This window comes from Fukomys damarensis, unplaced genomic scaffold (assembly GCF_012274545.1).
Source record: "Fukomys damarensis isolate Sample0158 unplaced genomic scaffold, DMR_v1.0_HiC HiC_scaffold_27, whole genome shotgun sequence".
In the NCBI taxonomy this organism is placed as follows: Eukaryota; Metazoa; Chordata; class Mammalia; order Rodentia; family Bathyergidae; genus Fukomys; species Fukomys damarensis.
In genome coordinates, this window is record NW_022900939.1 from 24467220 (window position 1) to 24489109 (window position 21890).

The following is a 21890-nucleotide window of genomic DNA, read 5'->3' on the forward strand; positions in this document are numbered from 1 at the left end:
TGTGTGTGTGTGTGTGTGTGTGTGTGTGAGAGAGAGAGAGATACTGGAGATAGAACCTAGGGCTTTGAGAATGCTGGTTCAGCACTCTATCACTGAACTATACTCCCAGCCCTTTATTACTGTTATTATTATTATTATTTTTCTAGAAAGATCTTGCTATGTAGTCCAGGCTAGCTTAAAACTCTCAATGTAGCCCAGGATGCCTTTTTTAATTTTTTTTTTAAAGTTTCATTGAGTTGTCCAGGCTGTGCTCAATCTTGAAATCCCCCTGCCTTATCCTCCTGAGTAGCTGGGATTATAGGCTTGCACCAACACATGGTTCCCATTGTGCCCCAGGGAACCTCAGCCCCAGAGTGTCCACTCTGTTTGACCAGCACCCCAGTGGATCCCAGCAGCAGAGCCCACCCCAGGGGTGATGTCTAGACAATTGAGACCACATAGGACCACCTGGTCCCTAATGTGCAGGGCCAACGAGCCGAGAGTCAGCAGTCGGGACAACTGTAAAAGTTAAATCTTTCTATTTACTTCAAGAAAGGACAAAGCAGGTGGACTTAGACATTTTATATGAAAACAGACAAACAGAAAATAGGACCAAGTAGTTAATCACATTCATCTCAACAGTGAAGTTTCAAGGCACCTACAAGAAGGAGGCCAAAGGGCGGTTTGCAGTGCACTTTGGTTTGTGTTGTTGTCGTGGTGAGTGTTTGTGTGTCTTGGTTTTCTGAAAACCCCAGTCGGGTGGTGAGGTTGGGAATGAGGCAGGCAGGCCTGAGACCATGCTCGGCTGGCCCTAGGAGCCAGGCCAAGGCAGCCAGCCTGGTCGCAGGTGGCAGCAGGAGCAGTGGGGGAAGTCTGCCATTCAGCCCCCCAAGATTACTTTGCCCTTCAGAGAAAAAGAAAAAAGACAAGGAGCTTGCAGCCACATGGCCTCACGGGCCTAGTTCTGTGGGCAGGGACAGCCAGGGGGCTTGGGGAGCTGGGGGTGCTAGGACAGGGGCTTCTCGAACAGCAGAAGGCACCTCGGCCACAGGCTTGGGAACCCAGGCCTGTCCCCCACACCCTGGTGCCATCAGCTGCCCTGGCATCCCACCTCCTGAAGCAGAAGAACCACCCCATTCACTACGGTCTGGCCAAGGACCCTGTCCTGCCTCTTCCTCCCCTCACAGATTGCTGGGAAGGGGGTCACACTGAACATGCACCCCAGGATGCTTCACGAGACCAAATGATTCCAAGTTGTGTTGAACATCCGGGAGGGAACTCTGGTTCTTGGCAGGGGGAGCATTCACTCTGCAGTGCTTTTTGGAGGTTGGTCCTCCTACGGTGTTCACCCTTGGGTTCCCTGCACGTGCCTGCCCGATGGCCCCAGCCAGCAGACTCACACAGCGCACCGCCCCCTGGCTGGCCTGCCCAGCGCCTCCCCTAGCCTTCGCTCCCAATGTCTCCTGGCTTCTCCCTCTTAGGCGACAGACAAGGCTCCAAAGCCAGGCCTATGGCTTCTTTCCCATGGCTGCCTCCCTCTGAGAGCTGGAAGACACAGGGCCCTCATCCCTGCACTCTGCCCCGGACTCCAGGGTGGGCTTCTCAGCTGAGGCCACTGGCAGGTGGTGGTGCTGGGTAGGGGGAATCTAAGGCTACTCTCACGGATGTGTGTGTCTTTCCCCTTTGTGCCCAGAACCTTTGGCTCTCCGACTGCCACCAGAGGGGTGGCCTGGAACACTGCCAAATTGATTGTCAGTTCACAATGTGTTTGTTTCTCTTGAGAAGGGAGCCCGCTCAGTTCCTCCAGGTGGTTCGGGTGTGTGAACACTTGGTGGAGCATCAGGCAAGGTGGGTGTCACTCAGGACCCCACTTCCTGCCCGCCTCTGGGGCTGTCTTCCAGTTCTCTGTACTCACTGGAGGCAAGACTTGAAGAGGGAAAACTGAGGCACACATTGGAGCTGAGGTTGGGATCTCACCCAATCAGCACCTCTCATCAGGCTCACAGTGGGCATAAGCAGAGTTGGATGCTTCCGGATGGGCAAGGTGCTCAGACAGCCCCCTCTGTGCCAAGCCACCAGCGTGGTGGGTGTAGGATGAGAAGCTTGTGGTTGTCAATACTCAGGCCACTCGCAGGGAGCCCAGCGGGCAGAAGGCAGCTGGCAAGGATGAGGAGGATGAAGAGGAGGTGGTGGTGGCTCATTCCATTGGGGAAGAAAGGACTGTGCCCCGCTATGTCCCCCAGTCCTGTGCTGGGCCTCAATGATCCTGGCGAGGCAGGTGCTAATTGTGAGTGTGGGGATCTGGTATTTCTCTTGAGTGACCATCCCCTGATGACCGTTAAAGGGGTTTGGGGCTAGTGACAGCAAAAGACCTTCCTGTAAGGACTCTCTGGGGTGGATGGCTCGGGCCAGGGTCTGGCCGCCCTGCCTGCCATGTGGCTTCAGTGCCTTGTAGGGGCACTTGGGGGCTGGCCTTGTAGAAAGTAGAGGGTCAGCCCAGGCACTGGGTACACAATGCCCCCACTGCCTCCTCCAGGCACAAGCTGGGCACTTCAGTAACAAGGGGTAGAGGGCAGTGATAGACCTCACGGAGCCCAGGGTGCGGTGTCCCCAGGGGAAAGGGAAAGTGGCAGGACTCTGCCCCTGTGGCACCGGGATCTCCGGGCACACCGCCCTCCACATAGGATGAGGACAATGGGATTTCCCAAAGCAGGGAAAATAAAAAGCCACGGGAGGGAGGGACAACAGAGATGGGGTGGGGAACAAAAGGAATCTTTTTGTCAGTTTTTAAAAAGAAGCCAATGTAGATATTTCAGGCAACTACTTGGAACATTTCAAAAGAATCGGTAAATGCTTAAAAACCACGGAGTGAATAGTGCCCCAGGCACCGTCAGCCGGCCATGATGGACGGTGGTGCTGTCCGGTGTGTTTAGTTGCAGCCGTGGCCAGAGCAGGGTCTAAGGAACAGGCCCAGGAGGTAGCCTGGGGTGTGAGGGTACAGGGCTTTCAGCCCCTCCTCACTCCCTGAGCTCACCCTAGAGAATATGTGGCCCTGCCTCCTCCTGGGTCGGGGTGGGGGCGGTATGAGAAAGCAAAGGCAAGAACCAAGATCTTTTAGTCGAAGAGCCAGACCTTGGCTTAGGCAGGAAAGTGTCTGCCATATCCCCATCTAGTGCTTGAATGCTCCCGGCGATGGGAGGCTCACTGCCTTGCCTCCTTTGATGTGCCAGGGTTTCTCTTCCCTGTCTCTCCTTTTCCTTCACAGTTGGGTTTACCCTTTCCCTGGCACAGGGAGCAGATCCCACAATAGGTATCGTACTCTCTCAGGGACGGAGAAACTTTGAGCTTTCGGTGGTACCAGAGAGCCGCTGGTCCACCACATTGTGGCTAGGTGGTGGGACTGACCCACTGACCCGGGGGTGGCTTGTCACCCATGAAGGCAGGTGAAACCTGGAAGTCAGAGCCAGAGTCTCTGCTTGGAGGCTGGGCATGTCTGGTGACCCAAGTGGGCCACAGCAGCCCTTCCTGGCCCAGAGGCCCGGGCACCAGACCCCTGGCTGGAGCCAGCCTGGCCCCTCCACACCCAAGCTCTGGCCTGGAAAACCCCTGCTGTGTGGTTGGCCACTTGGGGCAGGTTTAGAGGCCACAAGAAACCCTCTTTGCTTCACCTCTGAGAGTTTAATCTCTCCTAATCAATTTAGCAGACTCGCTTGGTTGTAAATGGTAATGATTTGCATTTTTGAGCCTTTTTATCCCTCCTAAAGAAAAAAAATGCCTCCTCTTTCTGCATTCCGGAAGGCCTGTGAGTTGCGCTTTAGCGCTCACCCTGGCGCCCATCCAGGGCGCGCACGCGCGCAGCTTCAGCCACCTTCACCTGCACCGATTTCAGCGTGAGCAGGGGACATGGCGCACGGAACTCCTGCACGTGGCCCTTGGGGGCACAGCCTGCTACACCCCGCCTGAGCCCCCCCTTCCGCCCCAGTTCTCCCCCAGTTCTCTTACAGCCCCATCGCTCCCCGCCTGCTGCATCCAATTTTCCTTGTTGTATTTTTCATAAGCGAGAGGCTCAGAAGCCCTGTCCTCCTCCCTGGCGCACTAAGCAGGAAGCAGATTTCTGGAGCAGGTTGGCTTTGGGACTTGAGCTGCCACTTGTGGGGGGCTGGGGTGGGATGCTGTCCTGAGTGTGCCTCAGACTTTTCTTCCCTCTGGCTGGTGGTGGAGGAGGCTCAGGCAGAGGCTGGCGTGGGCTTGGTGCCCCTCAGGCCCCGCAAGGATTCCCCCACCTTCCTCAGGCCAGCTGGAGCCCTCCAGAATCAGGGGAAGGGAGGCCCCCTCAGTCTCCGAAGCAACTGAGCCCAGCCCAGGGCATTCCTGCTTTACAGAAGGAGAAACGGAGGCCTTGTATTTGCCAGACAGCCACACACGCTTTCTGGCTCCCTCTCACCCTTGTTGAAAAGATGGTGCCTGTAAGTGGGGAGGGACCTCTGAGTAGACTGGGGCTTCCTTGAAGGAAGGCTGGCCCCTCCCAGCCGCTGCCATCTTCCCCGGGGGCTGCCACACCCCTGCCAGCGTCAGCCAGAGCAGGGAAGGAGCAGTGCCCGGCTCCTGCCCTCAGCCCAGGCCCCCAGCCCTGGAGGGGTGGGGATGACGCGCTAACATGGAGGTGGGCCAGGAAGCAGCCCATTTAGTAAAGATGGAGGCTTCCTCGGGAAGGGGAAAGCAGAAGAGGGAAGAAAAGGAGCTTTTGATGCACATCATGTCTGCGGAATTGAGTATGACTAATTAATACATTTTATTCTTAGTAATCTCTTAAGCATTCCATACGTTGGGCCCCATGCCTCAGCTGAGCTTATGAGAGGCCTCATTCGCAAAATGCAAATGACACATGGCCCTGCTGCCTTCTCTCCTTCTTTGCCTTTTCTTTCTTGCTTTTTTTTTTTTAGAGGAAATTTAAAGGAAAATTGCCATGTAATAGAAAAGAGATTCCAATCGCTACATCTAATTACCACGAAGGGTAAACCACTTAACCAAAGAAGTGTCATGGGCCTCTTCTTTTTTTAACTGTAAACCTGCCTTAAATGCCACAAAGTACACTCATCAGTGCTCAGGGTGATGAGGTGGTTCTGGCTGGTTAGGGACCACGAGGGTCAGGTTGGTGGTGGACTCTGGAGTGGGAGTGTCGTCACACACAGAAGGGAGGTTTTAATAGACCCTGGGGGTGTCATTGCTGGCCTGCTGGCTCTGCACACTTCTAAGAGGTGGGGGCGGCTGGGTGCCCCGAACTTCCTCCATCTTGTATTAAGAGGCCAGCTTGGAGGAGCTGGATTAGTAGGGGATGCGGTTTCAGAGGGGACCTGGTTTGGGGGCCACCATGAAGCAGATTTTGGAGGCTTGCTCTCAGGAAGGACACTGGGAAATATCGGGGTGCCGAGGGGCAGAAAAGACAAGAAGGGGGCCGGGGATTTAGCTCAGTGGTTTTGGCACCTGCTTCGCAAGCGCAAGGACCCGAGTTCGATCTCCAGTACCGAAAAAGAAAAGAAGGGCTTTCACAAGCTGGGTGTGGTGGCGCATGCCTGTAATCCCAGCACTCGGGAGGCTGAGGCAGGAGGATCACTGTGAGTTCGAGACCAGCCTGGGCTACACATAGTGATGTTCCAGGTCAGTCTCAACTACACAGTGGGACACTGTCTCAAAAAAAAAAAAAAGAAGGGCTTTCACAGGGGCCTAGGTCTCTGGGTCTCCCTGGCTAGCAGAGTGCTCACTTTCATCAGAATTTAGAGGTCCCTGCTAGGAATACTGCCCATGAGAAACAGGCAGGGTCTGGGCTCTGCAGGCCTAACTAATCTGGGCTGAGCCCTGTTAGTGCAAGAAGCCCATGCAGGCGACCAGTCAGGTCCTCAGCCTGGGCACTGTGCCCAGGCATTTGGCAGGGCCCTTGCGGTCCTGGGCCTGCTGTGTGATAGGGGCGGAAAGTGCACCACTCAAGTCACTGTCAGGGTCCAGGCCACCAGATGCCCCTCAATTCCTTCCTAGCCACCAGAGGGATGACTTGACCCTCCCTGGGGCAGGAAATGAGAAAGGGGACCCTGGTGAGCTAGGGGGCAGAGCATGCCGGCAGTACTGTGTTGCACATGCAGGCAAGATGCCTTGAGGCAGAGGGAAGGCTGGGCTGACTTTTCTGGAACCTGAAGTAGGCCAGAGGGACGCCCTCAAGGGAGGGAGCCTCACTTCAGAAACAGCAGAGAGCTGGGACTTCCCTCCCCAGGCAGTCCTCCTGCCAGATCTCCCTGGTGTGTGGGGTCCCCTCTTCCTTTCCAAGCTGTGAGGGATGGTGCCGCAGCTAGGCTGGTGGTGGTGGGGTGACAGGCAACATTGATGCAGACCTGAAATTAAGGCTTGGGAAAGTTTCTCTCTGGACCTCATCATGTGGGAAAATGTTCCCGGCAGAAGGGGAAAAGGTCATTTGGAATGAGCAGTGTCCATGCCCCTTGGCCATGCCCTGGGGCTGGAGGGTAGGGGTCTGCTTTGGTGGTGATGATTCTTGGGCCACAGTGGGAACCCGCACCTCTCTCCACTTTTCCCAAGCAGCGAGCAGCAGCAGGAACATTGCTTTCAACCCACCTCTTTGCTGAAGGGCCAGTTGGCTCTTTGAATGTCCAACAGGCCGACAGTGCTCGGGCATGTCGCAGGCAGCCCTGTGATCACTGCCCGGCCTCTTCTTCCTGCCTTTGCTTTGGTCCAAATGGCAGAGGCTTTTTGAAAACACCACTGTCAGGAGCAGACCTTCTCATCCTCCTGCCCTTAGAGCAATGCCTCTGCTTTGATGTTGTCTTTTCCTGGTGCGGGGCAAGAGACACATTGACAGATGGTGACCCCAGCTCCCCGAGTATAGGATGCAGCAGCCGCCGGAACCCTGGGTACCACGCTTTCCTCCTCTCCAGATCTGTTGTCATTATTTCATCATCGTTTTAATCTCATGGCTCGCCACACTGCACTGTCAGTTGATAAATGATAGTGACATTGATTCCAGAGGGAGGAAATAAAATTTTAGCTCTTCTGAGGGCCCCAGTCGGAACCCTTTTGGAGGCTGGCATTTTTAGAAAGAGATCTGGTCTCTCCTCTCAGGAGCGGGCAGAGCTGTTTTCTACACTAATATGTGTGTGAGGGTTGATGTCTCTCAGGGATTTTCTGAAAATTTTCTTTTTCTGGGCTTTGTTTGAGCAGCCATGGAAACCAAAAGGTCTAATCAGCTGATACATATATGTGTATTTAAAAATGTCCCTGCACTAATTACATATCCAGGAGGAAGCACAAGTAAACCCAACTGAGGTGAGGGCCCTAAGTGTCAAAAGAAAACATTTCTCTGTGTTAGAAAGGACAACGGCCCAGCTCTGGCCAGCTGAGTGCCCTTATGGTCCCTCCCTGAGCCACCCTGCCAAGACATACAGGCCTCTGCTTCTAGTAACAGCAACACTCCCCACCCGACCAGGGCTCCTCCCTCCACCTCATTCCCACCCCTGACACATGGGCTACTTACTCAGTGATTTCTAGGAGAAAAGCAACACTTTTTTGCAATTCTATTGTCTCGGGAAATGGTAAGAACTGACCCAAGGAGCGCTATAAGGACGATGTATGCAGCTCCATCTACCCATCTGCACTGAGAGACAGGACATAGAAACAGACAGGCAGACAGACGCACCTCCACGTGGCAGGGAAAGCTACGGCTTCCATCAGGGCGTCTACGGAGGATGCATGGAACTGGAGAGTGCTCAGCATAGGAAGAAAAAAGTTCGTTTTTTTTCTTTTTAATTGACTACATTAATTGTTCCAAGAATGCAGTGAAAGACTCTTTCTGCAAATCTGTCAGGGAAATGGCATGGAAAGATCCAGGGAAGAGATTTCAGGGCAATATCTCCATAGCAAAAGATGCTTTCTTTGCTTCTCTCCTTTGTGAGGTGCCTGAAAATCTTCCATCGCATCATTGCCTGTGAGCAGCTGGCAGCAGGATGCTGGGTGGGGGCCTGTGTGTTGGTGGCTTCTCTCTGACGGTTCTTTTGTGACGGCACCGAATAGAGTGCGAGGTGTACACAGACGTTGTCCAGGTAGTATCTTTCCAGTCCAGGAAAAAAAATCCCCAACCCAACCCTTCTTTCGGTATTATTTTTGTTTTCCCTCCCCAGTTGGCATAACTTGAGATAAATTATGTCTCCAATAATTTTGGATTCCCCTTCCCCTTCCTGCCTTCTATTCGTTAAAAAAAAAAATGTTTTCCCACCCACCACTGGTGTGTTGTAGCAGATCATCAACCTTTCCCAAACTTTGCTTTACGCTGGGAAAGTCATTGTGGAATTAGTTTCTCTTCCTTGCTCTCTGGGATCATAGTGGGCTGGGCAGAGCCGGGCGCCACTTAGGACGGCGTCCAGGGGCTGGGCCAGGGCAGGCCGGCATCATGTGTAGGAGTAGTCGATGTCAGGGATGCCCCCGTCCCGATAGCCCCGTGTGGTGCCGTAGCCGATGGTGTGTGTGCCCTTGCAGAGACTGCTGCCATTGGAGGGGAAGATGGTGTGGACCACGTACTCCTCTTTGGCGCGGTATGGGTTAATGGGCAGCATCTGCAGCCCAGGGCCACGGATCTCCAGGATAGAGTTATCCTTCTTGGTCCCTGACTCCATATAGTCGTCCTTCTTCCTGCTGCCCCGGTTGTAAGCCCTCTCCTGGGTCAGCAGCTCACCAGCCCTGTGCACATACCAGCAGATGGCCCCCAGGACCAGGAAGAGGAAGACAAGAGCCACGGCGCCACCAATGATGCCTGCCAGGGGCAGCCCCACCATGGGGCCGGTGTTCTGCTCCTGGTTGAGTGTCGTGGTGGGGCCGTAGCTATCAGCCGTCTCTGCCTTGGCACACACAGGTGTCTCATCGGCCACATAGGTGTTTCCAGTCTCCATGGTGACCATGCAGATTATGTAGGTGGACTTGGGTTCCAGGGCCGTAAGCAGGTACTCTGTCTTGTCCCCCTGCACCAGGGTCTCTGTGATAGAGCCCACTGCAGGGCTGTGGCCCAGGCGTAGCCAGCTGAGCCGGAAGGAGGAGGCAGGGAGTGTTGCCTTCCATGTGATGCGGATGGAGTCCGCTGTCAGGGGCTTCACCTGGATGACCAGGGTCTTGGCGCCATCGCCCGTGGCCATGGGGTAGTCAATGTTGGAGTCAGGGAGGCGCAGCCCTGGTCTCTTGGCCTTGAGGGTGAACAGCGATCCCTGGGGTGTGGTGGCCGCGGCTTGGTTGCTGGCTGTGGTCTTGGCGGCCGCATTGGCTGCACCACCCTGTGACCCTGTCTCAAAGCACTCGTCCATCTCACTGGTGATGTCCTTGATGGCCATGCCCCGGACCTTCTCAGGGCCCTGGCACATAAGGCCCCGCACATTAACCACAGCCGCCCGTGCCTTCACCCAGTCCCGAAGCCACATGAGGTTGCAGCCGCAGAACCAGGGGTTGTTCCTAAGCAGAAGCTGTGCTAGGTTGCCCAGGTCATCGAACAGGCCGCGGGGCAGTGTGGTGAGGTTGTTGTTGGACAGGTCCAGCCGCTCCAGCTCACGCATCTTGGCCAGTGTGTTGTAGGGGATATGGCTGATGATGTTGTCTTGCAGGTACAGCTTCTGCAGGTGGGCGCTGGGCAGGTTGAGGGGTGGGGCGGCCAGAGAGTTGCGCACTAGAGAGAGCTCCGTGAGATTCTGCAGGCGGCTGAAGGTGTCGTCTGCGATGCGCTGGTTGGCCAGCAGATTGCCGTCCAGCACCAGGCGCCGCAGGCTGTGCAGGCCCTTGAAGGCGTGCAGCGGGATGGTGGAGATGCGGTTGTCGTCCAGCCGCAGCTCCTCCAGCGTGTGCGGCAGCCCCGGGGGGATGCTGCTCAGGTGGTTGCGGCTCAGGAAGAGCAGCTTGAGCTGTTTGCTGTCGGCGAAGGCGTCCTCCTCGATGCTCACGGTGGACACGGAATTGTCATCCAGGTGCAGCTTCTCCAGCAGTGGGATGCGGGCCAGTGAGTCCCTGGCGATGGTGCGCACGTTGTTGTCCTGAAGGTGCAGCTCCCGCAGGGAGCGGGGCAGGTTGATGGGGAACTCGTCCAGGTCGTTTTCATACAGGTAGATGACCTGCACATTGACCTTGGTCTTGAGGTCCTGGGGGATGCCGGCGTTGTTGATCTGATTGTTCTGCAGGTAGAGGGTGGTGGCGTCGTCGGGGATGTCTGCAGGGATGGAGGTGAGCCCCCGGTCGTTGCAATAGATGAAGCTGTTGTCGCAGCGGCACACTGAGGGGCACGTGGTGCTGTCAATGACCTCTGTCAGGAAGGCGATGAGCCCATAGCAGAGGAACAGCCAGTCCCGCAGGTCCATGGTGGCTGTGGTCATCACGACGGTGGCTGTGACAGTCGCCGTGGGTGTAGCAGTGGCAGCGGCAGTGGGGTGTACCATCACCATGGTGGACAGCTGGGGGAGCCTGACCCCACCTGATGCGGAGCCTCAACACCTGCAAGGAGCACAAGACAGGTACAGTGAGGGTGAGTCAGGGACAGCGGCCCACCAGGCTCTTCATGCCTCGAAGTTAAATGTCACCAGGAGCGAAGCCCTGCCCATCTTCCTGGGTGGGATTTGGTGCTTCGGGGAGGTGAATTTAGTGCCTGCCAGGCTGTGACTTGGGCTGTTCCTTCCAAGACTCCACCTCTAAGCTGGTCTTTATGGCTTATCCTAGAGGCGCTGGTCAATGTTGATGGGATAGATTTAGGGCGCGTCTTATGGACTCAGAGCCAGTTTCTCAATGGAACAGGGAACACACATCGCTCTCTGGCACAGGCCCAGGTCTGAAGGCAAAGCTTGCTTCTGGAAAGCCTGTGAGCTCAGCAGAGGGGCGTCGCTGGAACTTGCCAGAAGGGAACTGCCAGCGTTGTCACTGGTGAGCAGTGGAGAGAGCAGGGCTTCATTGTCTGGTGGTAAAACACCACGGCCTCTTTGTCACTCGTACATTTTACAGACAGAAGAAGGAGGTGTCACCAGAGCTGCTTTCTTGTGTGTTTACGGAAACTGCTTCATATCAGAGGTGCCCTTCCTAGCTTGATGTACCATGCTGTGTGGGAAACTATTCAGTACTCTGCTCCCCTCCCGAACCATGAAACTTCCAGCAAATGCAGAAATACATATATGTGTACATCAGCTTTGTTGCATTTAAAGAAATGAGACAAATAAAAGGAGGGAGGTGTTGTCTGTGCTCTGAGGGAATTATGTGCAAGGTGTGATTTCAGTTTTCACAAATAGAAAAATTGCAAGATAGATTTTTCTCATTATTTTAATGTTCATAATGGTAAAAAAAAATCAATTAAAATAAATTATCTTTCCTTCTCGGTAGGGAAACCAGCAAAGCTCTGCTGTAAAGGTGGGGCCACACAGGCTTCAGTGGTGGGACACAGTGGCCTCTTGGACTGAGGGGAGGCTGAAGCCTGGGAGGGCAGCCCTGGAGTGTGGAGTGGAACTGGCCCCTACTGCATGAGCCCATGGGGACCTAACGCTTAGGGCTTGGTAACTGAGCACTGCCATTTCTCAACCATGCCTAACTGCTCTCCCTCCTCTGTCCTTCTCTATTCCTGGGCTTTTTCTCTCCAGCCAGCAAACTCCTCCTCACCCTTCAGGACCTTGTTCAAATGTCCCCTCCTCTGCCAGGTCTTCCAGATGCCCCAGATAGAGCTTCCTTTGCTCTGTCCACCTACTCATCCGTGCAGCCATCTGTCCATTGGTTCATCCATGCCTCTACCCAGCCAGCCAGCTACCTATCCAACCACTATCCCATCTTCCCTCCCACCTGTCCATCCACCGTCCTTTCATCCACCCATCTACCCATCCGTGCATCTGTCTGTTCCTCCATCCATTCAATAGATCTTTATTGAGCATCCAGCGAGTACCAGCCCCTGGGATCCCATTTTAGTGGGACGGTTGTTCAAACTATAATAAAGTCTTTCTTAGAGCTTTCTGAATATGTAAGTCATTGAACTCTCCAGCCAACATGAGATTGATGCCCCTCTCATTCCATGTAACAGATGAGAAAACTACAGCTGGGCAACACCAGTTTACTGAAGGCCCCTTGAAAAGTGATAAGGAGGAAGCCAGCCTGTCTGGGGCACCAGCCAGAATCTTGGCCATCACCAGCTTGTGGTTCTCCACAGGCAGCAGGTCACACTGATGGGTGACTGGATTTTAATATTCCTGACTAAATTGCAGGTGCTTAGGGCGGGGACTGTGGCCTCCGTGGGTCTAGTGTGGTGAGGCGCTTATGACACCTGAGGACAGAGAGAACTCTCTGTCTGCTCTCAGCTCCTCTTGTTTTCCCAGGCCCAGCAGCTCCAAGGCCTCCAAATCTCTGAATTTTCTCAGGGCAACACATGGACTTCATTTAGACCCTGGTGACCTGGAGTCCATGAGAAGGTCCCAGGGCAGGTTGAGAACGAGTCCCTGCCACCCCACCTAAAACCAGGTGAGGGCTGGGAGGTACCCAGCCGCTTCACTCACTGGAGGATGAGGTGCTGCTCAAGGAGAGCAGAAGTCAGGGAGCTGGGGGAAGGAGGGTGGATGAGCTCTTCTCTGATGCTCAGGCCCCTCCTGACAGTGCTGGCCGCCTAAGAATGAGGACACCTGGCTGCCCCTTCCTACCCACAGCCCAGGCCCTGGTCATGACCCACCCACCCACCCCTGCAGGCCCAGAGCACCTTTCCTGGCTCTGGGTTCTGTGGTACACCAGAAACTGCTCCACACCTGGCCTCAGGATTTGGCTGTTGGCTTTGTTTCTTGGTGATATCTGTCTGAGCCCAGCTGGCCCCAACAGGGCTGCTTGGCTCTATCGCCTCCATCCCTGAGCCTTCTGACACATTCTCCAGCCATTCTTCCCCTCCTGGGCATCCAGAGTCACCTGGTAAAATCTTCATATCACTTCTCTGTCCAGAGACCCCCACAACCATCACGGTGGCTGTCAAGGACCCATGGGACCTGCAGCAGCACCTCAGTGGCCTTGTCTACTGTACCCTTCCCTTATGCAGTAGCCAGGCACACTCTGCTACCCCAGGGCCCTCTCGCATGCTGTTCTCTCTGCCTGAGGCTTATCTCAGAGCCACACACTTGCTGCCTCCCCACCTTCTATGAAGCCTTCCCCGACCACCCTATCCAAAACTTTGACCCCAGAACACACTGCTTCTGTCAATATAGTGTTTACCACCAACTACTGTGTTGCTTGACTTTAAAAAAAAAAATTGTCTGAAGTAAGGTGTGGTAGTGCACACATGTAATCCCAACTATTTGGGAGGCTGAGGCAGGAGGATCACAAGTTCAAGGACAGACTGAGCAACTTAGTGAAGCGCAGCGATGACAAGCGATCCCATAAAAGAAAGGCGATTTACCAGGTTTAAAATGTAATGTCTCAAAATGAAAAGTTAAAAAGGTTATAATATAGCTCATTGGTAGACTTTCCCTGGGTTTAATCCCCAGTACTGCAAAAGAAAAAAAGGCAAGCAGTATAGGTTTGGAGGTGTCTTCTCCACTGGGCCCAGCCCACCAGTTGATACATCACAGATGTCTGCTAAATATTTTAGAGAAGCTGTTATTGATCCATTTTGTAGACGAGGGAACTGAGGCACAGAGAGACGTGCTGTGGTCCCAAGGTGGGAGGTGGTGGAGTGAGGATTTGCCCCAGCCTGCCTGGGCATGACACGGGGCTGGGCCGAGGGCTCTCCCGTCCTCACAGCAGTGCTGCTGTCCTCGAGCCTCTGCCTTCTTTGCGTGAGATCCGAGCAGAGTGGAAGGAGGTTGTGGGTGTCACAGGCTGCCCAGCCCTCACCTGATCACTCACCCCTTGCCACCTCAGGAGACTGGGAGGTCAGGTTTGAAGTGAGCAGAGGGCAGCGTGCAGACACACCCCAGCCTTCAGAGGACAGGGATGAACCCGGGTGCTGGGGAGAACCTCAGTCCAGGGCCCACCCACTCGCTCTTCACAGGCGTGGTCTGTCGTATCACATAGGTCCTTGGTCCCTGAGGCTCTGAGAGGTGAGGGCCCAGGCTCCTGGCTGCACAGCTCTCCCTTCTGCGCAGAGCCAGGACCATGGAGGTCACAGAGCCTGCAGGTCCTGTCTCAAGTGGCTCAGGAAGGAGGCAGATGGAGCAGGGGAGGCCCATTCTGCTCCAAGGCCGCTGGCCTTGGTCTCTGGGGTCTGGTCTGAGCACAGAAACACCTCTGCCCGGCCCAGCGTCTGACCAGAGGACACACACACCTCTGCATCCCAGCAGGAGGGATAGTGGCCTCTGCCCTTAGCTATTCCCGGTCATGCCCTGAGCAGGGGCCAAACTTGTGAAAGCCAAACCGAGGCCAGCCACCGAACTCTGGCATGGACATCTGTTGCCAGTGCCCGCTCAGCTCACCAGCAGTCCCCAGCCTCTAGAGGCCAGCATCATAATAGAGTCTAAATTGCACCTTTCAGAGATGCTTGATGGATAACAGAGAAGTGTTTGGGAGGCAGGAACCCAAGGCCTTTCTGTTCCCGTCTGCCGGCTCATCTGTCTTGGCCGGTCCTGTCCTGCCACCCCTTCGCCAAGGCCAGCCAGAGGCTGAGCCCTCTGGCTCTGGGAACAGGGTTGAGCAAGGTGGGGAGGAAGACAGCACACCTCGGAAGAGCTTTTAATTGTGTGGGTGCCTGGTGGCCTTTTTATTTCCTTGTTGTGTGTTTGATAGTTTATGTGGCCATCTTTTATGGGTTCACTTGTCATCGCTGTGCAGGTCCTGTAGGCTTCGGTGTGGCATGAATTACACCCTACCAGCTCTGTGACTGACAGCAGGATCCCTGCAGCCCCTGGAGGGGTAGGGGTTGGGAGCAGTGGAAGGCTCAGGCTGAAGGTATCCCAGACCTCCCTTATCTCCGGGTGACCTAGGCATCGTGCTGGACATTCTCATAGTCGTTAGCTCCTAACACCTTCCGAGTCGGAATCCTGGGTGGCAGAAGGCCTGCCTCTGCCACTTCAGGCTGTGTGACGTCGAGCATGTTGCTTGTCCTCTAACTGCACTTTCCTTACCTATATGTGTGGTTACTATAGTTGCTCTTAAAACTGAATAATCAGTGAGATTATACATGCAAAGTGTCACTTGATAAAGGCAGCCTGTGTGTCCTCATATGCAAAGTTTAAAAACTGCCCGGCTGGGGATTTAGCTCAGCAGCAAGTGTGAGGTCCTGAGTTCGATCTCCAGTACCCAAAACACTGCTCTAATTCTCTGGCTGTCCCCCACCTCCACCCTAGCATACTTACCTAGCTCCCATGTTAACTTCTATGGCCCCCTTAAGTTTGTGGTACTGAGGATTAAACCCAGGGCCTTCAAACTGAGCTGTATGCCCCAGCCTATTTGTTTGTTTGTTTGTTTGTTTGTTTTTTGTCTTTCGAGACAGGGTATCATTGTAGTCCAGGCTGGCCTTGAACTCACTACGTAGCCTAGGCTGCCTCAGCCTCTTGAGTGCTGAGATTATAGGTATGTGCCATCACGCCCAGCCGATGCCAAGCCCTTAAAGTTTTTGTTTTTGTTTTTGTTTCTTTTTTAATTTTGAGACATGATCTTTTTAAATTGCCAAGTTACCTACCCTTTGTGTAAAATTGTGACCCTCCTGCCTCAGCTCCTGGTCACTTGGCGTACAGAACCTGTTCTGGGGTGAGTCCTTTCCCTCTCTGACCTGCCATTTCCTCTTCTGTCACTGGGATTCAGTGGCTGGGCCTGAGGTCCCACCAGCCCCTGAGCTCTTTCCAGGGTTCTTCGAAGGGCTAGCCTAGGTCCACTTCTGTAGGAAGCCCAAAGTAGGATTGGAGTCCAGGTGAACCTCTGTTGCCCAGTGGCCAGGCTGGCCCCTCCAGTGCATAAGTGACCAGAGCCTCACCTTGCCTCCTCCATGACGCCTGATCCCCTGACACCCTGAGACTTTTCCTCTCCTCTCTCCTTACCCTCGGCAGTGCTCCACAAGCTGCACAGTGCAGAATACCCTTGTGGGTCCACCACAGGAGTGGAGGAGACTGCGGGCTCTCCTGGTTTCCCAGGTTTGGGGAACATTGTGGGCCAGGAGTTGAGTGGCTTTATAAGTCTTGCAACTTGCAGCGGTTTCATGGAGCCTGACCCTGTGGCTTAAAGCCTGTGCCCAAGGTTTGCCCTTGGCTGGGGATGCCAGCTGCAGCCTCCTGGCTGTCATAGAACTGGCAATGCTATTTCCTACGCACAGCACTTCCTGAAGCTAGCAAGGAGACAGCCACCATGCCTGCATCCTTGCAGCTCCTGGCCTGGGTCCTTTTTCTCTAACTGCCCCATCACTGGATGTGGGGTCTCAGACAGGGTCATCCTGCATCTGTGACATGTTTGCAAGGAAGAATAAATGTGCTCAAGCAGATGCAAAATATTTGAAGCTACATAGTTGAGACTATAGTCCACCCCACCCTGTCTCCTGTGGAGGCTGTGAGCTACTCCACCCCTAACTGCACAGGTCTTTAGTAACCTGGCTGCCTAGGTAGCCTGGCACTGGTGTGTACACCCCTGGGTCCTTGTTCCAGTCTCTGGGGGGTCTCAGGAAAGTGCCTTGTCTTCAGCAGAAATCCCTTAGACCTTTCCTAAGCATCCCAGATCCTCATGAACACTGAGGCAGGAGTAAGGTATGCAGGGCAGGGCCCAGATGGAAGCAGTGTTTCAGCACTGGAGGGGAAAGACTAGCAAGACCCCAGGCTATCGCCTGATCACCTGCTACCATGGCAGGGTAGCCCATCTCTGTGATGGGACTTCAGCAAAACTTTTGTTTAAATTAATGAAGGACCCCACAGTTTTTCACCCAGCCAGTACTTCTGGGGGGCTAACCTACAAGTAGACTGTGGGAAAGTCTACCTGCATCCTTGTGCTCCAGAAGGCCTGGGGAGAGCCTCCACCCTGGAAGCCCCTAACCCACGAAGCCATCAGGCTGGGGCCTGCCGGTGCACGGTCCAGCTCCTCAGCTTGCCGCAGTGTGGCCAAGGGTCTCATCTGTAAAATGGGGTCATAGAGGACCCACTTGCCTGGGCCCTTGTAAAGATCAAGGAGGTTACTTCCAGCACCTCACAGAACAGTGTTTAGAATGAGGGAGCTGCTGCTGTTGCAATGGGCAGCAATAGGTGAACCTGGACTTGCATCTGAGGGCTTTGCTAAGCCCTCCTTCTGGCAGCTGCCTTTGGCCTGCATACCCACCTGGGGCACTTTCTTGGGGAGGGGTGGGGGTGTGGCTGCTATGACTTCCAAGGACGCTCTAAGCCTGCCTCCCAGGGGTGCCAGCCAGCCTCACCCATCACCCCAGACAACTTCACTCCTGGTCTCGTCCAGTCACGACACACCGAACTTGTGATGTGTGGGGGTAGGGGTGGAAGTGGGGATTCTTTTAAAACCTAAAGTTAATTATTTTTCTAATTTCATGCTGCATGCATTATGCATCAGCTGTTATCGCTGGCAGTAATGGTAATTGCAGACAGGTATGCAAATCCACTAAAAATGCACAGCGAGTTCACCTAACTGTGTGGGCCGGCGGGGCGGTGCCAGTGCCAGGCAGTGGGATGTCCTGAGCTTCAGAGACTGCAAATCGCTTTAGAAAATAAAACTTCAAAATTGTGTCTTAGGAGGTTAATTATATTGATAACAGTGTTCGATATTAAACTATGTGGGCCTGGGAAGGGATAGAGGGACGAAAGGAGATGTGTAATTTTGTTTCTCTCTCTCTCAGCATTATTTAATAAGACGTTCTTCTATCTGATGTTTCTGCCTATGTCCGTTGGTAGTAAAACTGCCTAGAATGAGACTTAATTTCTTTGGGGAAGCAAAAAACAAAGCCCTGTGGAATTTCAGAGGGGAGAAGAGGGGCCTAAAGGCTTTTTTTTTTTTTTTTTAACCCAGGAGCAGGAAGAGGGAAGGCAGTGGCAACAGAGCTAGTGACAATCCCCAAAATTAGGGCTGGGCCATGGTGTCTGTGCTACCAGACTCCTCAGTTACCAGCAGGATCCTGGGCCACAGCAAGGAGCCCCAGGAGAAGAGCAGGATGCACAGTGGCTGCTGAAGACTAATGCAGTACTGATCCTAAACAAAAGGCTGGCACCTGCCGGAAGCAGTCTCTCCAGGGCTGTGAGCGTCTGTAACAGGTGGGAGGCAGGCTCCAACTGGGACCCCTACTTATCAGCACTTTGCTGGTCACCAGCTGATTGTGTGGCTCCTCCCACTAGGAAGTAAACTCCTGCAGTCAGGTGATAGCATGTGTGTGCCTAGCATGAATCCTTGCCAGCAGGGGCTGGGTCGGCGTTGGCTGAATGAATGAAGGAGGCCCCAGAACCTGAGACCCAGAGCCTGGAAGCTCATCCTGACTGGATGCCTTGGCCATAACTGCCTGAAGAGGCAGGCAACTGGTCTGAATCGTGTCACAGGTGGTAAGAGTCGGGCACTCACTGTTGATGCTTCTCTCCCAGTTGCCCCCGAGATCCCCAGCCCAGGAAAGAGCCCTGCTCACCTGGGTATGGGCAGTGGCCTGGCACTGCCCAGGTAGACGTCAGTTTCCAAGCATCTGACCCTCACTCCTTCCTGCCCACTCCTCGTGTATACACGGTGGAGTCTACCCTGCGGGACCCTAGATTGGCTTTGGAGATGGTCTGCGTTTTATAGATGAGGGCCCAATGTGCAGGGAGGGACAGGCCTGGCAGAGAGACAGCCCTCCCTGGCCCATTTCCTTTGGCCTTGGCACTGAATTCTCAAGCCCTTTCCAGGGCCTTGGTGGGAGAGTGATGGTGGGCAGTGTCCCAACTCAAGCAGGGCTTCGTGCTGGCTGCTTTCTGCCACCAGTAGTCCACAGACCCTCTTTCCCCTGTGGGCTCAGGCCTGTTAGCATTAGCAGTACCTGGCAGCATCCCCTTCCAGCTGGCCACAGCCCTTCAGGGCCTGCATCCCCAGTGCCAGAGGAGAGGCACTCAGAGAAGGGAAGGAGCCACCTGAGCCACACACCCTGGACCCACAGATATGTCTGGCCCCCAAAGCCCAGTTGGTTTCCTTCTGCTTTTCTGCCTTTGGGGTTCAGGGAAGCCTCAAAGCCTGCAAGCAGATTCCCCATCAGGTCTGGCAGCTGCTCCCCTCTGCAATTACCCCCACCCTTCCTTGGGGCTAGAAGGAGGGGGACAAGTGCTGGGTAGCCAGGCAGGGATGCTAAGAGGAGGAGGAAGGAGGATGGCACGGCAGGGGCCGAGCTGGGCTCAGCGCCTTGCAGCCCGCTGCCTGCCGGCTGGCACGCCTTTATAATAAATAACAGCAAATAGCCCATCCGCAGGGCATCTTTCATGCCGGTGGCTAATAACACGGCTATTAATGCCCCCTCAGACGGCGTGCGCGCTGTGCCGTGCTGACGGATGTCCCGGCCCTGGCGCAGTCATAAATCAGCCCCTCTCATGGGGCAGAGTGTGAGGGAAGTGTCATTTTCCATCTTGGTAATGAATTGGGGCTTCCCTGCCCTACTCAGAGCACTGCTGGCTGCTTACTGCTTGGGGTTGCCTGGGATTTGTGTTTATGGACACTTCGTGGCCCCCCGCCCCACCTGGAGAGTGCACTCAGCCTCTGTGCAACTATGGGGCACTCACTGCCCTCTCTGGGCGCCATCTGGAAGGTGGAGCAGATGAACAAAGGCCTACGAGAAGCAGGCTGAAAGCTTGAGATCACCCCACCCTGGGTCTGCCTGGGAGAGTAGGGACAGGCTGGGATGGAAAGGACTTGTGGGCTCCCTCCAGTTCAAGAGCAAACAGTGCCAAGGCCAGGAGCCCAGCTTCCCCAGAGCAGCTGCCCAGACTCACAGTGAGGCCTCACTTCTACCCCCATTGGGCAGAACTGGTAGCCCAGCAATCTAGGCAGAGAGATGCCGAGAGGAGAGATCCCCACTTGCAGTTAAGTCCAGGAGGCCAGTTCCTTGTGCTCCAGTGGCTGCCTACCCTTCGTGGGGCCAGCAGCATGGGGCTGCCGGGCAGCAAATGAGGCTGACCCTGGGCCAGTGACCGGCATGCTTTGTGAAATTGCATAGGTGCGATTCTCTGAAATGGTCCTGTGGGACCCAGCCTGGAAAAGAGCCTTCAGAAAATGAGACCCAATGAGGAATGTAACTGTACTGTATACCTAAAAAGTACCAATAAACTCAATGAAAAAAAAAAAAAAAAGAAAAGAAAAGAAAATGAAACCCAGCCATCTTTCCCGCTTGGCTGAGAGCCTCCCCCCACGGCAGTGCCCCTCAGCCTTACCTCCTTGCTGCCACAGCCCTTGGACTTCAGGGTCCTACCAGAGTGGCTGCTCCCCAGGTCCTTGCTGATGTTGAGGGACACAGTAGGCCCAGGCCACACTCACATTCCTGGCCCTGTGGCCCTAACAGGCCAAGGGCTGTGAGAGCAGAGTGCACATCTAGGTACACTGGCAGTGTGAGGGACACTGGAGGCTTGCGGAGGGGATCCTGTGCTTCTCTCTTCTGGACTCACCCGTTTAGGTGAGGCTGAAGGTCCCAGGTAGCATCCTTGGCTCCCTAGGCCACCTCAGGTGAGGGCCTATGCTCTGGGTGCACAGGGATACCCTGTGCGGCCCCTGGGGCTTGGGAGTGGGACAGGAGGGTCTTCTGGCCCCTTCTCCTGGGGCATGCCCCACACCTCCCCAGGGGGTGGCCTCTCCCTGCTTGCCACTTCCTCCGTCCTCTTTTAACTTTTGCCCTTTGTCTGCAGGCCGCCACCTCCTCTGAAAGGCCGTTGTGTGCCTTTTTCTTTACCAAGGTTTTTTTCTTCTTTTTTTTTTAAATCCCTTTAAGACACTTGGCAGAATGGGCTCGGTGCAGAGAGCATTCTTGCGTGACAGAGCTGAGAGGGAGCCACTCTCCAAAGAATCGGTATTCCTGCCAGTCAGGCTGTGTCTCCAGGGGAAGGAGAGAGTCCATTACCCCGCTGAGGAGTTCAGATGTTCACCGAGGAGCTGTCAGGCCCCACACGCCCTGCTTCGGGAAGATGCTTTGGCGGGCAGGGGCTCAGTCCCGCATGGCTGCTCCCGTTTGCAAAGAAGGTTTTCTTGCTGGGAGGCAGGAGGGGGTTATTCCTGCTTCACCTCTGGTCCCCTCTGCAAAGAGACAGCCTCTTCTCCCCCACTCTCTGCCTCCTCACCTGCCAAAGACAATACAGATGATCACACCCAACAAAATTGAGGCCCACACGGACATGAGCACTGTCAGGGCTGCCTGGCTGGAGATGGAACCCAGGCCCTCACACATCCAAGCGACATCCCAACCCCAGAGCCTGTTTTCTTAAATGCCACTTTCCTGTGAGCCCAGGACAGGGCTTAGATTATTGTCTCCCATCTCCTGTCTCCTCAGACCCAGATACCGAGCAGCTGCTCATAGGAGGGGCCCTTCCTTGCAACTACCTGGCTTCCTTTTCTCCCTGATAATGGAAGGCTGGGAAGAGAAAGATGAAATTTTGAAGCTCCCAGCTCTGCAGGCCACCAGCCCAGCCCAACATTGGCTCGGTTCCCCCCAGCACCTGCTCTTCTGATAAATGTCATTCACAGGCTCCAACTGGGCCATCATAGCCTGGGCCTTCAGAACAAGCACTGCTTTTCCAACCACGGGAAATAGGATCATCAGGGCCCCAGGAAGTCAGGTCTTCATGTCCCTGGCTTCCCTCTGCAGCCACCCGGTCTCTTAGGCAGGGTAGATTCTCCCCACCCGCTGAGCCCTCCTGGTCTGCAGAGACCTGGGGGTGGGGCAGGCTCTTCCCAGGAATCCTAAACAAAACCATGCCCTCCCCATATAGCTCTCATTAGAGGTGCTTCGTAGAAGGCCCGTGCCCTGGTGT

At 54.7% G+C, this 21890-nt stretch overlaps 2 protein-coding genes across 2 annotated transcripts in view; one reads left to right on the top strand and one right to left on the bottom strand.

Moving 5' to 3' along the window:
• Macrod1 (mono-ADP ribosylhydrolase 1) overlaps positions 1-21890 on the top strand; it is a 139100-nt gene that overhangs the window by 31362 nt on the left and 85848 nt on the right. The gene's annotated exons all lie outside the window — the stretch shown is intronic.
• Positions 5643-20868, bottom strand: Flrt1 (fibronectin leucine rich transmembrane protein 1). The gene is made up of 2 exons (XM_010636106.2): positions 20304-20868; positions 5643-10500 (listed from the first exon to the last, which is right to left on the bottom strand). Exon 2 carries the CDS (start codon positions 10449-10451, stop codon positions 8427-8429), a length of 2025 nt encoding a protein of 674 aa, XP_010634408.1. The 5' UTR covers positions 10452-10500; positions 20304-20868; the 3' UTR covers positions 5643-8426.

What these genes read in the sequence shown, in the direction of transcription:
- Flrt1 (XM_010636106.2), bottom strand. Translation starts at nt 10,451, where the DNA reads ATGGTGATGGTACACCCCACTGCCGCTGCCACTGCTACACCCACGGCG.